At 39.6% G+C, this 16,168-nt stretch overlaps 1 protein-coding gene across 2 annotated transcripts in view; it reads right to left on the bottom strand.

The window, feature by feature from the left end:
- The window catches only part of LOC139150864 (WASH complex subunit 2A-like), a 52,166-nt gene extending 36,010 nt beyond the window's left edge, over nt 1-16,156 (bottom strand). For both annotated transcript variants that reach the window (XM_070723291.1, XM_070723293.1), the window contains exons 1-7: nt 16,064-16,156; nt 5,957-6,100; nt 4,369-4,533; nt 4,089-4,160; nt 3,506-3,685; nt 2,576-2,669; nt 490-563 (exon numbers count right to left, since the gene is read on the bottom strand). In XM_070723291.1, the coding sequence (XP_070579392.1) occupies nt 490-563; nt 2,576-2,669; nt 3,506-3,685; nt 4,089-4,160; nt 4,369-4,533; nt 5,957-6,100; nt 16,064-16,147 (813 nt within the window). In that variant the 5' untranslated portion in view covers nt 16,148-16,156. The remainder of the gene's footprint in view (nt 1-489; nt 564-2,575; nt 2,670-3,505; nt 3,686-4,088; nt 4,161-4,368; nt 4,534-5,956; nt 6,101-16,063) is intronic.
- Between the last annotated feature and the right edge of the window lie 12 nt (nt 16,157-16,168).

The raw sequence follows: 16,168 nt of genomic DNA, 5'->3' as shown, positions 1-16,168 counted from the left end.
AATTACATATGTAAAGGTCATGAACACTAAATTATGTGTAGTCCAATGTTGATATTTTGAAAATAGACTCCAATATTCAGACTAAGGGCACTTGGTGGATGGATGGCACCACAAACTGAATGAACTTGTAGCTGATGGTTTGAGCAACACATGCATGATGTATTTTGCTCAGTGTCAACTTTTATTATGGTTTGTACTGTAACCTTATGACAGGAGTCTTAACCTAGAAGCTGTGACAGTGATAACACTATTGATTATCTGTAAGCATGTACATGTGCAGTCACTGTCTTTCCATTGAGATGAAGGGATGTGATCATGATGAAGGGACCATGCACTCCGTACATCTGTACACTGAATATGAAAGCAATATATTACTTCTAATCCATAATCGATTTTAAATGCAATTTCTCTCCATATTGTCATTGATGAAACCACATTCTTCCTTAGTTTGGTTGTAACAGGGTCAAAGGTCATGACTTCTCAACTTACCCCTGATTCAGAACTCTCTTCCTCAGATTCACTTCCGCTTGGACGATCACTCTCCTCTTCTTCCTCTTCCTCTTCTGTTGAATTGAGTAATAGGTTAGTTGAATTGAGTAATAGGTTAGTTGAATTGAGTAATAGGTTAGTTGAATTGAGTAATAGGTTAGTTGAATTGAGTAATAGGTTAGTTGAATTGAGTAATAGGTTAGTTGAATTGAGTAATAGGTTAGTTGAATTGAGTAATAGGTTAGTTGAATTGAGTAATAGGTTAGTTGAATTGAGTAATACGTTAGTTAGTTTGAATTGAGTAATAGGTTAGTTGAATTGAGTAATAGGTTAGTTGAATTGAGTAATAGGTTAGTTGAATTGAGTAATAGGTTAGTTGAATTGAGTAATAGGTTAGTTGAATTGAGTAATAGGTTAGTTGAATTGAGTATTAGGTTAGTTGAATTGAGTAATAGGTTAGTTGAATTGAGTAATAGGTTAGTTGAATTGAGTAATAGGTTAGTTGAATTGAGTAATAGGTTAGTTGAATTGAGTAATAGGTTAGTTGAATTGAGTAATAGGTTAGTTGAATTGAGTAATAGGTTAGTTGAATTGAGTAATAGGTTAGTTGAATTGAGTAATAGGTTAGTTGAATTGAGTAATAGGTTAGTTGAATTGAGTAATAGATTAGTTGAATTGAGTAATAGGTTAGTTGAATTGAGTAATAGGTTAGTTGAATTGAGTAATAGGTTAGTTGAATTGAGTAATAGGTTAGTTGAATTGAGTAATAGGTTAGTTGAATTGAGTAATAGGTTAGATGAATTGAGTAATAGGTTAGTTGAATTGAGTAATAGGTTAGTTGAATTGAGTAATAGGTTAGTTGAATTGAGTAATAGGTTAGTTGAATTGAGTATTAGGTTAGTTGAATTGAGTAATAGGTTAGTTGAATTGAGTAATAGGTTAGTTGAATTGAGTAATAGGTTAGTTGAATTGAGTAATAGGTTAGTTGAATTGAGTAATAGGTTAGTTGAATTGAGTAATAGGTTAGTTGAATTGAGTAATAGGTTAGTTGAATTGAGTAATAGGTTAGTTGAATTGAGTAATAGGTTAGTTGAATTGAGTAATAGGTTAGTTGAATTGAGTAATAGGTTAGTTGAATTGAGTATTAGGTTAGTTGAATTGAGTAATAGGTTAGTTGAATTGAGTAATAGGTTAGTTGAATTGAGTAATAGGTTAGTTGAATTGAGTAATAGGTTAGTTGAATTGAGTATTAGGTTAGTTGAATTGAGTAATAGGTTAGTTGAATTGAGTAATAGGTTAGTTGAATTGAGTAATAGGTTAGTTGAATTGAGTATTAGGTTAGTTGAATTGAGTAATAGGTTAGTTGAATTGAGTATTAGGTTAGTTGAATTGAGTAATAGGTTAGTTGAATTGAGTAATAGGTTAGTTGAATTGAGTAATAGGTTAGTTGAATTGAGTAATAGGTTAGTTGAATTGAGTATTTGGTTAGTTGAATTGAGTAATAGGTTAGTTGAATTGAGTAATAGGTTAGTTGAATGAGTAATAGGTTAGTTGAATTGAGTAATAGGTTAGTTGAATTGAGTATTTGGTTAGTTGAATTGAGTAATAGGTTAGTTGAATTGAGTAATAGGTTAGTTGAATTGAGTAATAGGTTAGTTGAATTGAGTAATAGGTTAGTTGAATTGAGTAATAGGTTAGTTGAATTGAGTAATAGGTTAGTTGAATTGAGTATTTGGTTAGTTGAATTGAGTAATAGGTTAGTTGAATTGAGTGATAGGTTAGTTGAATTAAGTAATAGGTTAGTTGAATTGAGTAATAGGTTAGTTCCATGGAAAGGCAATTGAATTCATGAGCTGTGATTTATCATTGTACCGGTAGATTTGTCATACTGACGTGCACTGAGAATCCACAAATTTTGTCAGTTGAATTTCTATGACCAATTATTTTATCCATATTTGGATCGGGTAATATGTTGATAAAGGGGGGTTTTACTATAGCATGACTATTAGTGACTACTAGGAACAATGAAGAACAAATTTTCAATTGGGGATGTTTATCCCTCTGTGATTAGTATTTGATAACTGACCTTCACTCATGAGGTCACCAAGTCCTACATCATCGTCTTGAAGGAAGTCATGGCTACCAATGAGATGTGGCAGTGGTCTGTGAGCATACAGGTCCTGTTAGCATGGAGAAGAAACACAAAGTATAACAACAAAATTCATGTAATTATTAAACTTTGATGGTAAAGTATACACATCTGTATAATCTTGAAATATTAATCGTATTCATTAATCCTGTACATTGTCGACTGTTTGTTTGTGCCCTAAACACCCCCAAAAATTACAAAGTGTGGTTTGAAAAATTACATCATGGCATGCCACTTCAAAACAGCCTCTGATATTCAGGACTTCATTGAAGTTATTAGGAAACCATACTGAATTTGTCAACCATTGGTTAAGAATACGTCTGATTTTTTTATGAAACTTTAACAGCAATGTGATAACTTTTAGGGAGACATGGAATTTACAATTTGGTATTAAAGAAGACTCACATTATAAAAGGCATGTGGATTATCCTAGCCATCAAGTGTGTTATTGTTGGTGATGCATAAATGGAAGTCTGGCATCAGTTTTTCCCTGGCGTCAGTTTTTCAATTTAATTTATCAAGCAGCATAAAAACTATTTTGTTGCTAGATTTGTTGCATTAAGAACATTACCATAAGTCAAGGTTGGACAAATATTCCCTTGGAGTGGACTGTGTTGACAGCAATTACATAACAATACTTTGTTCCCTTTGAATTTTCACTACATGTTCAAAGATGTTTATGTCAAATCATTGGTAATGGGCTGAACTCTTATTTGTGAAATAAAGGGAAGTTTTCACTGCACTCAATATTAGTACAGTTATTTGTAAATCTTATCTTGATAGGCTATGAGATTTGTGATGAGAAGTTGATAAGAGAAATTATCGATGCATTCTTTCAAAAATGAAATAATTCAGCATAAAGTTTACCTTTGGCTCCAGGATTGGGTCATTTTTGTAGGCTATATTCTCTTCTTCATCTTCCGAGTCAGAGATGGCATCTTTGATATCCAATTTATCAAATGCATTGTCCAGCACTGATAAACCAAAACTCAGAGCAGTGGTCACTTTGGGGATCAGCTCTGCCTCTTTCTGTTCCTTTGTTTTTTCCTGAGTGTAAAGAGCAGTCATCGAGGTCAAGGTCAAAGAAGTCACCGTGTCAAGGTCACATGTAGAAACAGTGCTCTTCTTGTACAGAAACTTGTCTGTTGTGGAACCTCAATATTTATGAAACTGAGCTACTGGTAAAGGAGTCTCAGTCTCAAGGTATGGGTGATGTTTGAAATGTTTTTTTCTTTTTTCAGAGGAAATTCCTTGATGTCTCCAATTTCTTCCTCATTGTATGTTCATTTTAAATTTTGCGATAATATTTTGCATTTTACATGCTGGCCAAGCTGGATACAAGTAGGGGCCTTTATAAAAACAATCATAAATAATGATATTATAAAAAAATAATATTCATAAAATTATTTGAAATCACATTAATCTGAAAGGCACATGCAAAGTAGCTTACCTCTTCCTTCTTCTCCTTTTCTTCTTCCTCTTTCTTTGCTTCAGTTTCTTCCGGAGAATCATCATAAACTCTCTGTTGTTGTAAATAAATAATTTGTTATATGAAACATCTCGTGACGAATCCATTATTTACAAGGATGTAAAATCACTATAATATATATTAACCATTGACAACATTTTTTTTTCAAATTACAAACATCAACCATATTTTCAATATTTCTTCATTGTCAAAATGATTGTTAAAGGGCTGTGGTTTGTTGACTATCATCATTTCTACTCACATTTTCAATAAACTGTGTGTTTGACAACATCAGGAAGTCATTGAAGACATTGTGTAACCTTGAATCTGTACTCTTGGTTTCATGAACCAGACCTTCAACTTGTTTTTCTATTTCATGTGTCCTAGATATCATCTTCTGAGAGAACTCTTGCAGGTAAAGCAAAAGCTGAAAAGAAAACATTAAAGATGATCTCCAGGTTAATATAATTTTATAATTATTGGCTCTTCCTGACACAGTTTTTCATATTTTCAGAGTATCAATGAAAGATAGTTTGTTTGTGCTTCTATAATAGTGCAAAATTTGTAACAATTTTTGGTTGTGAATATTCTATTAATTGTAAAGATTACTTGTGATAAGACATAATTTCTTTTTTTCTTTCATATCTTTATTTCTGTTACATGCACAAAATAGTGTCTTTGTTACTTGTGGCAAATTCTGTCTTAGACAATCCAAATTCCTGTTGTTGAAGAGTTTCATCAATACTGCATCAATACTGTTACAGGATAACGTCACTGAGTAAACATTATTGTTGAAGTAGATAGAGTATGTAGACATTCCATAGCAGTATTCATCAACTGGAATGGCTTCCTTCTCAAAACCTTTGCAACAGATCTGTCATATGGTACTGCATGTATGCAGCAAACCTTATATCATTAGCAATGCACCTTCTGCTATGTGCTGGATTAAAAACCAGTTTTATTGGAACAAATAAATTGAAGTTACATGTAGATGACCTGATAAAACATTGTATTAGACAGCAATGGCGATAATAAATTAGTCAAATATTTCTCTTTTTAATATAATACAAGAGTAAAAGAACTGGTGCTTCCTACACAAAAACTTGTTTTGTAGTCTATTTGACACAAAATAAGTGTTTGCTTTTTCAGACTGAACAGGGGTCACAGAGGTCAAATGTTTGGCTTTGTTTAGTCCGTGATTGATGCTGATGTAAATTCTTGCAATCTGTATTTTCACCTTTGGTTTGCTGTCTGAATATCTACTGTAATACAATATTTACTGAGCACTCACATCCCTGAAAACTCCTTCTGCCAACCATGATGCTGTCAGCATAATCTGACTAACACAAAACTGGATTACAGGGGAAGTGAAAAACTTGGTTCTGCAGCAGTTCAGTTGTTGCCATGGCAACAAACTGTTTGATGCTTTTCACTCTGAAACTGTATATGCAAGGGTACTAGAGTGCATCAGTATTTACTTTGATCAGATGAGTTTGGATAAATTCTACGACACCAAGTCATGGTGAAGCTTGAAATAAATCTTTTCATGACTACAGTACCAAAAATACTATTACAGGAGCATTGCATCTTTCACAATATTTTATAAAATGGTTATCTCGCTTGACTAGTCTTTGATCAGGGAGAAGTGATTGCTTGTAATGCTTTGAATTTACCTACACAGTGTATTCTCTTAGCTATATGGCATTATTGCAGTTAAATCATTGGTCCGGAACCACAACAAGCTTTTTGCTATACCCTATAAATATGACAGCATTCATGCCAAGGGGACTAATGAACTGTTTTATTGGCCCTCCTTTGACAAAAACACTTCAATAACAAGATGTTCTCACCCCTGAATCTGATGCTAGTGACCAATTAGTGCTTCCTTTACGAATCTCTGATAGGCTCCATGCCTTATCCCCTTGATTATTCTGTGATACCGGACCATTTGGTATGGATCCGCTGGCTCCACCACCATCCACTGGGCCATTCATCTGCAGGAAAAGAAAACCATATTATCATAATGGCCCGCATACTGTCACTGTCAGTATATCTTGCACAATTGACAAATGTGTGTGTTGCCTTTGTCTGAGCCTGTTTTGCATGTGACACTAAAATGTCCATTGTACTTTGTCAGTTTGTTCTGCATGTATAATTGCACAGACCTCTGTTTACTCACATGAGTTTAGATGTTGTCACGAATACATGTATGCTATTTGCATGTAAAACTACATGACAACCTGTATACAAAGAACCCGAAAAGTTCCAAGAGATTATGGCTGAATACCGTAATTTATCTTAGACATACCGGTATTTCAAATTAGTGATTGAAATTTGCAATAACTTAACTAACTGGGTCATATGAAAAGGTACATACAGAGACCATAAATTTGTAGCACAAATAATGTTTTGTTACATGTTGGCCTTTATTTGCAGACTAGACATTAGGTCAGGTCAGCAATCAGTCATTAATTGTACACTTAGTAGACCTGTCTGTATCAGGTGTCGTGTAACAATAATATAATCAAAACCAGGAAACCTGGCACAACCAGACAAGAAAGTATATCCTCCTCTGATAATGATTTGGTTTAATGTTGCCTTTTGAACTTGTCCTCAAATTTCCTTCAGTACAGAGACAAGAATAACTTTAAAAGCTTTCAGTTGACTTATTCATGCCAATCTGAATCTACCCTTTTATCTTTCTTTATAGTCCAAATAAATCTGAATAAATCAACAGGTATTAAAGCCTATTTATTTCCGGTAAATAAACTTAATAACACACATGTGGTCATCTGGAAAGTCTGGAGTTGCATGGCATGTGCCTGAGAAATGATGGAAATTTTTGGTGAAATATTGAGTTGACTGCAGGAAATGCCTGGAAAACAATTATCCATCTGCAATTTCTAATATAGTTTATACAATTGTAAAAATGTCAATTTTATTATAAACATTTCTTGTCATTCAGAGAATTACAAGATAAAAGGACAATGCAATCATTCTTAAAATAAGGATTCAATTTGTCATCAGGTGATACATGTATTGATGCATGGCTTGTAATTTACCACTGGACTACCATAGAAGGGTCCTATTGCTACAGATGAAATTTTACATTTTAATGGTACAACAAAACAATGTAAAGGTTTTATGAGTGGTAATAATTTACCTAGCTGTGTAAACATATACTTACACCTCTGGTAAGTCTTAGGAACACTTTTGTTCAGGACATTGAAGATATATGGCTGTCTGTAGGAGCAGCAGTTCAAAATTCAAAAGTTTGAATGATACGTTTATCCCTTTTCCTGCCGAGCGCCCCTGTCCGTTATCCTGCAAGTCGGTCAAAACCCGCCCCCTTTTCCGTGTCTACAGAAGATAGGCTCTCCTGCACGCTTTCCTGCCAGGCATTTGGCGGGAAAATACCGCATTTTCGGGGTACGATTACCGACCATATACGTGTTAGACTTCAAAAATTTTTGCATGCCCGTATAGAGGGGCAACCGCTGATGAGGTTGTGTCCAGAAAATGACGAGGTCACGGGCGTTGTTTGCCCCGGGGGACGTGCACTTTTATGCCCTTTTCTAGCTTACTTTCGCGGAAGTAAAGCTCGTTCGCCGGCACGCACGGCCACACCGGGGAAACGTCACCTCTCTCGTGGGTTAGTAGAAGACCCAGGGGTTAGTGCTATGGGTGCGGGAGCACCCTCAAACCTGTCCTGTTTCCCCTGGGTTGTGTCACTTGGCCACGTACTTTGAACGACTTGGAAGAGTCGCACATTGCAGTCTGCTTTGACGTAGTGTCAACGACATAGTTCCGCCATTGAAGGAAGGCGTGTACGTAGTTTGGCCAGTTCAGTGAACACTTAGCTCGTTAGTGTTACCGTTTCCTAACACGTTAGTTGTGCAGTTGTTACTAAGGTGCAGTTTTGTACCACCTTAGCTCTGGACAGTGCAACTGCTCTATGCACTAACCCCAACGACAGATGGTTGGTACAACGTCTACGTCGCACGAGCACAGCCTCCGTTGGGCTGTGCCCCTCCCACGTGATACAACGCATGTTCATCCATTACTATAGCGTCCTTACGGATCTGCCAAAAACGAAAGTGGGGGTAAAAACAAAACAAACGAAAATATGCGATCCATAGATAGTATTTTATTCGGGAATAATTTACATTATGCCGAACAATAAATCTCGGAGTCTGTCTCGACGTCCGAGTGCATGGTCCGTGTTTCAAAAATTACAATCGGGGTGGCAGATCCGTGTTTCAAAAATTATAATAGGGGGAATTGTACAAAATAATCCGTCTAAACAAAACAAAACAAAACGAAAATATGCGATCCATAGATAGTATTTTATTCGGGAATAATTTACATTATGCCGAATAATAAATCTCAGAGTCTGTCTCGACGTCCGAGTGCATGGTCCGTGTTACAAAGATTACAATCGGGGGATTGTACAAAATAATCCGTGTTTCAATTTACAATCAGCGGGATCGTAAGCACAAACAAACGGCACAACCGTGCTCAAAATGTGATCATGGTCCGTGTTCAGAATACAGTCAAGCCACTGTTAGGCGAAGCTGTCCCCTGTCCGTTATTTACGTCGGGTTCTCTTGCTGATGGGTGTCGTCGGGGCTGTGTGAGTAGAGGTCTGCACGCCAATGCTCCTCTTACCTCGTAGCATCATGCGATGATGAAAAGCCGCAAAACACTCGCCCTCGTGAAGATGAACCCCGCACAGACTACATCCTTTGGACGTCTCAGACAGTCGTCCGCTCGCAGTGGTCTTACCCTCTCTGCTACATACTTTACAGCATTTCTGCCGCCCCTCCAAACGGCTGACAACGTGCATCGGCTGATTTTGTGGATTGATGTACGAGGCAAGAGAAACAGTGGCCTCGACCTCTCTCACACTGGGCTGCGATCGCCCACAATAACCGCCAATGAGTTGTTTCCCGACACGCAGATGAAACATCTTATGGGTCAACTTACTATCAGGGTGTACATGCTTGAAGCATATATATGCATTTACCAGGGCAACATCAATCAGGTAACATGCCAGATATGTCCACCATCTGTGGTTCTTGCGCCCAGTGTGAAAGTACTTGCGCTTCTGGTTGGCTCGGTCGACGCCTCCCATGTACCGGCGATAATTATACAGCGACAGAGGCACTTGTCGCCGCTCGTCTCCCTCCCCCACTGGCACGCACTCCAAGGGTGGATAGACCGTATTCAAGATCAGCACCTGAGCGTTACTATCCTGATAAGCAGTGATGTTAAGACTAGAGTCCGTTCTGGTCGTGGCTTTCATATCCCCAACAGACAGAGGAAGGCGCTTCCTCTTACCCGGCGGAATTAATTGAGGGGGCATGGTGCGACGATTACGGCGGTTGAAACTCCCGACCATGTAGATCCCGGTCTCCATCAGCTCTCTAGCAGTAACGACCGTGCTAAACAGGCTATCACAGAAGGCTGTGATTATATCCACAGAATGGCTGGACCAGCTCCATCGTAATTCTTTTCACCACACCTCGCTCCTGCCGTCTCCCATCAGTCCGATCCCGATATTTCACACCTAGGTACGGTGCAAAGTTAGCTATGTATGCAGTGGTGGAGTCGCACAGCTGCCATATCTTGAAACCGTCTCGATCAGGCTTATGCGGTAATCTCTGCTTAAATTTAGAACGGCCCTTAAATCGCACCATGCCCTCGTCGATGGAGATCTCTCTACCCATCTTATAATTATTTACGCACCGGTCAACTATGGGCTCCATCCATGGATTGATTTTTATACAGGGGATCCTCCTGACACCGACGTCGGCGGCGTGCCTCATCAGGATCACGACGTGGATCGTTCTCTGGGTCTGCCAGATGAAAGTATCGCATAAGCTGCTGAAAGCGACTGCGGGTAATCACAGTAGAAATACCCTGGTTTCTCAGAAAGGGATCGCTAGACCAATAATCCTCCACTGATGATTTACGGTCGATACCCATACAGACTAAGACGCCAATGAACGCCTGCACCTCTCGGTAGTCAGCGTTACGCCAGTATTTATCTATTTTCCTAGCGATATGTCGCTGGTGAATTTGGCGTATTTATTAGTCTCGTCCTTGGCCAATCTGATCAGTGTAGCTGGAATAAACTTAAAAAAGTAATCGAGCTCACGGGCGTGGCTGGGCAAGGTGAAAGTCGGTCCTCTCTCATGGTCAAAATCGGTCTCCTCAAATATATTAGCATCGGTAGTCTCCGACATACGCCAGACAGGAGGTGTGTCGTCCTCCGCCAACACAGCAGCAACGTCATCATCGTCGTCAGAGCTTGCCTCACCTACGTACTGCCTGTCATAAAAGTCATCGTCCTCTGCCGCATCCTCGTCAACCTCCGAGTCGGACTCAGCGGTGATATCACCGTCGTCTGGGCGTCTGGGCCTGAACTCGCCCGTAGCGGCATCAAGGATCATATCTGGCTCAAAATCAGGTGGGCTATCCTGATAACGAACCTTCCGCACTATCTTTTTCGGCGGGGACATCGCAGCACACGAAACTATGGCAGGAGCGGGCTCGGCAGCCTCTGCTGATGACGAGGACTCAAGCTCTTTCGCACTGGGCACAGGAACCTCTCCTGACGCAGGATGAGGGCTCATAGTAGCAACAGGTGGTGTCTCTCCCGGAGCAGCCGGGGGAGAACCAATGGCATCAGCCGTCTCATTACTCACTGTCTCACTAGCAGCAGCAGACGTAGTCTGTGCAGGTGAAGTATCTCCCACAAGAGCAGATGTAGTCTCTGCAGGTGAAGTAGTCTCTCCCGGAGCAGCCGGGTGAGAACCACTGGCAACCGGTGACCCGTCATCATCCTCATCGGCAGAACGATCGTCTTACGTTTACGCTTACCACTGGGTTTTTCAGCCGGAGATGGCTTCGCCTTACGGGAGCGTTTCTTGCCCGACTTCTTAGAACGTTTACTAGGGACATCACAACGATCGCTACCACTACCGCCCGGAGACTCTGCATCTTTGAGCTTCAGTCGTCTGCTCGCCTTCAGAAAACTTTTGCGGTCCGTCAAGCTCATGTCTGGAACAGTGTCGACAGACTAGCAGGTCCCTCCCTTTTAAAGCCACAGGGAAACAAAGCCCTGGACATGATTGGACGCAGGGGTGTTAATATATGCATCCACCTGTTATTATAATGGACCTACAGCAATCAGTCCACCAACCGGCGCTGACATTCCTACCCGTCATGTAAATTGCCTGTCCGCACCTTTGATATGCTAATAATACTCATTTGCGATGCAAATCAATCGAGCACTTAGCATAACATAGTCAATGTCATTAGCATCTCAACTTGACATTCCGTCCAGCTGGGTACGTGGCATGCGCACCTGCCACCCAAGGACGTTGCCCCAAGCCCATGTTTAGTACGGGTGGGAAACCCGTATCTTTAACCTCATGTCCCTTCTAAGTACGCCTGCGCAGGGCGTATTGTCATCCAAGTCGGTGACAAGCCAACCCGACAGATTGCCCATTAAGCAGTAATGGACTGGCCGTCTCGTTCTTGTACGCAACGAACAGTGCTTCAGCGGCTTGTTTAGGTCATAACCGTCGCCTGCCGAGCGGCTTACCCAACTAAGGCGGTCAAAGATGAAGGATGCCAAAATTGTCAACGGCTGTCTCGGCCTCGTCCGTTGGGCAAACATGGCTCCTTCAAATAACGTGGCCAGCACGTCTACGTCATCAGCGGTGATGACGACCCGTCATTGACGCCCGAGTGCGTAAAACTCGGAATATACCGACAGGTACCTCTACCTGAGTCGGTCATACTACGGTATAAACCAAACACAGGTCTGCCAACTCCCGTTAGACTCGGCCGTTAGCCGAACTTCACAGGGACAACATAGGCGTAACAAGTCGGTGAACAACGGTTCACGCACCTAACCGCAGCCGCCAAGTCGGTGAACAATGGTATCAAATTTTGAGGCCATGTTCCTGAATGGCAAGGCTGAGGCGGTGTGTTTCGTTGCACGGCTTGAACGTCTAGAGCCAAGTGCAGCCGACAACGTCCGACATCTGAGTGGGTAGTCTTTTCGAGAAGGTAACAAGTCGGTTAAAAATGGTGGTTACCCTTCACAAATGTCGCTCAAGTCCGTTCGGATCAGTTCCATGTCAGGGACTAATCAAGCCGAGTCCGTCAAATCCGTCCGCACTTCCCGTCAATCAGGACCAAGTCCGTGATTTTCGTCTCGCACCATTGGCAAAAATTGCACCGCCAGCTGAGGCGGTCTTAGGCGGTTGCCTTCGAGAAAGCCGAGTCCGTCAAATCCGTCCGCACTTCCCGTCAATCAGGACCAAGTCCGTGATTTTTGTCTCGCACCATTGGCAAAAAATTGCACCGCCAGCTGAGGCGGTCTTAGGCGGTTGCCTTACAGATTAGCGTTGCCGAGACGGTCAATTTCGGCCGCAATCTATGTAGTGCCTCAGAGCCAAGTTACCCCAAACTCCGCTAGAATACGTCAACGTGCTAACCTGCCAAGTACGCTACTCGTCCCCCCAAAAAAAAACCAGTCCCCCACCGGGGTGGGGGACTGGCTGGGTAGCTTCCGCACCTTTCCCTGTCCTTGGACTCTCTGTGAACCCATTTCGAGAGCAAACGCCGTTCCTCGCCCAAAACCTGTCCTCGAACGACCCCTAGCGCGAGCAAGGGTTTGCTACACGTAGTTCCGTCGACTAGGCAGGAAAGGGGGTACCAAAAAGTAGCCCGATTTCCACCGCCTTGGCAGGATAACGGCCGTGGCTGCTCAGATTCTAGCTACACCTAATTTCAAGCGGATTTTCACCGACTTGGCAGGAAAAGGGTTATTGCTCTACTGCTGTTAGCAAGTGCTACCAGTAACCTCTTATTTGAAACTTTGCTAGTCTTCAAACAAAGCTAGCTCTTTTATTTAATGAAATATATATATGGATGGCGGTATGAGGAAACACTAGCTTGACCTATAGACCTATTCAAGTATGGGTACATAGTATACTTTCAAGCATGTTTGACTTTACACAGAAAACAAAATGGAAAAATTTTCATCAATGAACTTCCTCATTTGCTAGAACTGATTTGTTTGCATTCACAACAGGAAAGTGTTTATTTTTTCTTCGATGCAAACATTTGAAGAAGAATGTTTCCTATTTAACAAATTACAGTTTGTCATTTGCTTTGTAGTGTTAGGTTCAAGGTCCATATTCTCTAAATGTATTTGATCATGTTGTGTGTTTATTCTATCGTATAAGTGCCATTAATTTGAAATATATCTTAAACAATAGTATACTAAACAAAATACATAGTTGTCACCAACTGTGATGTAGGATTTTGATTGGATGAGTGCCCAGGTTCATTAACATATAAATAAATTTATATATATCAAGTATACAGATGTCCTCGTGGGAAATTACAGTGCTCAATGCAAAAGCAGAGCGTTATAAATAAACAGATTACTTGAAGTACAAAGTAATGAAATCTATTACTTAAGTTTCATGCATCTTGCAATCCTCAGATAGAGTGAAAGGATTACTAGCTCGACACTCTTACATATATGATTGGGACGAAACATTCTATTTGTAGGTAGTGTTAAAATTCGATAAATAATATTTGTTTTGGTGGCGACATTTTGAAACCACTCAGAGCGTTTGTTTAACAGTGTAGATTTGTCAGCATTGATAATGTGCACTAAGGCACACACATATATATATATATATATATATATATATATATATATATATATATATATTTTTTTTTTTTTTTTTTTTTTCTTCTTCTTCAAGCTAAAGCTGAAGGAATGAAAACAAGTTACTGAACCATCTGCTCTTCCAAAAATTGAAAATATAGTTGACATATCATATTTCAGCAATTCCATCAATACTACTGTACATTTTCCCAAATTTCAAAGAATTGCACTTTCCATCATAACTTTATATAATTCATACATCATACTTTTCTAATTACTCTAACTGTTATTCAATTATTTACTGTTCCAAAACAACCAATCAACATCGCACACTAATGATGAATGAGCAATGTTATTCTCAATGACTAGAGGGTGAGTGGTTGGTAAGTCAGCATACATTATGTGCCTTAATGAACAAATAGGTCTCGAATGTGTAACTGTTCTCAGTTTAGACTTGTCAAATGACGACGATTGGCAGCAACAACAAAATCAAAAATAATTTAAGCTTATTCACAAATTACAAGGATTTATGTCCAAGTACATTGTGCAGCGGAGGTATTGTCCTCAACACTATGCATCTCAGACAATACCAAAGCACACGATGTATGAGGACATAAATCCCAGTACTGTGTGAATAACCTTATTATTACACTTTTTTAGTCCAATTTTACCATAAAAAAGTCGAAATCAGGCATATTTAGGATGTTCTGTGTTTCCTCTGCCACTCTCAAATTCGTAAAATTACTAATTTTTTAGATGATTTACTAATTTTTTTCATTGTTGATTCGTAAATATACGAATGCAAGGAAGCAGCTAGTTGATTGAGAGCTGAAGGCCCCATAACCTCAAAATCGTTCTAAGCACATGTGGTACTTAATTTGAATTTGATTGAATGATATTCCGTATTGGAACGGTTAAGTTTACTTATAAATTTCAAAATTTACGAAAAGTTTCAATACCCAATTCGTAAATTTACTAAAAAATTTCAGAAGCCAGAGGAAACACAGATGTTAATCCCACACTGTACCGAGCGAGCGCAAGCAGACTGGGAACGCATTCAGCGCGTCCGCTAAGTGCATACCATGGTCCGCATAGCATGAAATTTCAACCCGTGAATTGCAATAGCTTTGTGCACATGGTAGAATTTTATAGGTCAGCGGCATAATTTCACTCAAATTCACAGATTTTGAAATGACCATCATTCACTGCATGAAGTAATGAATGTTGCAAAGTATATTTTTTGTAAAAATGTAAAATCTCTTGTTTTTCCTGTGTTGATGTAAAGGTGTTATGAGGTCAGAGGTCAAATAGCGTCCAATAACACCTAAAGTTACTGTACTCCAGCGAGGCGTCTGCAGCAAAGTTATTGGACGCCACATCCTCTGATACCGAAACTTACTGTACTACGAAATCCCATAGGTTACATACACAGGTTTATAATAACATGCTTTATGTTGAACATTTCACAGTAAATAAACAGTGACAACTTTGTATCAAATTCAGACAGAAACTGAAGGTAAATATGTTGGAAACAGGTAAGGCTTAGTAAGGTTTGAGTTGGTGAACAACATTCTGAAAGTGAAAGTGTGATGATGAGTGAAGTGTAATGAGAAGAGAAGAATGTGTGTACCAGATCTAACAAATCAACAACCGACAAGGGTATCCATCCAAACTCATAAAAGAGGCGTTTTTGAAACTGGACTGCTTAAAGTCACCACAGGTTTCTACGGTTTAAGTACATGTATGGTTTGTACAAACCTCCATGTACACAATACAAACAAACATCAAATACTGCATCAAACGCATTGGGTTGAATTATTGTTCACATTTCCAGGAAAATGCAGCCGGTTGCTGCTTTTTGTGAATTAATTGCTTCCCAATTAAACAAATCATTAAAAACATGACAAACCTTTGAAATTGAATGACAAATGATTACAAAATGAACTGTACTTAGCTTGTAACTCTAGTCATTAACAATAAATTGTAGAAAAATTCGTTATCACATCCCTTTTATTTTGATTACGATTTTATAACTTTGTCGCAGCAATTCACTTAATCCAAACCTAATGTATAGTACATTTTGTTTTCATTTTCTTCCGTGTGATGCCTGAACATGACGTACACGGTATCGGTTGTAAATTGATTGCAGAGTACAGGTTTGCTATATTATGATGGCTTATTTTGTCACTTGGATTTGCCGTCGATTTTTGAACGTATCTTTCCATACTTTGTTCAATATTTTCGTGAAATTACTCACCTCTGCTGAACCTCCGTGTATGCTTTCGGAGCTATTCGTTAATGTTTCAGGGTCAGGTGGCGGAGGTGGTGCTGGGGGCGCCATCTTGGAATGAAATCTCGGAAG

Source organism: Ptychodera flava, chromosome 15 (assembly GCF_041260155.1).
Source record: "Ptychodera flava strain L36383 chromosome 15, AS_Pfla_20210202, whole genome shotgun sequence".
Lineage (NCBI taxonomy): Eukaryota > Metazoa > Hemichordata > Enteropneusta > Ptychoderidae > Ptychodera > Ptychodera flava.
Note: the sequence above shows the minus strand (reverse complement) of the source record. Positions and strands in the feature narration are given on the sequence as shown.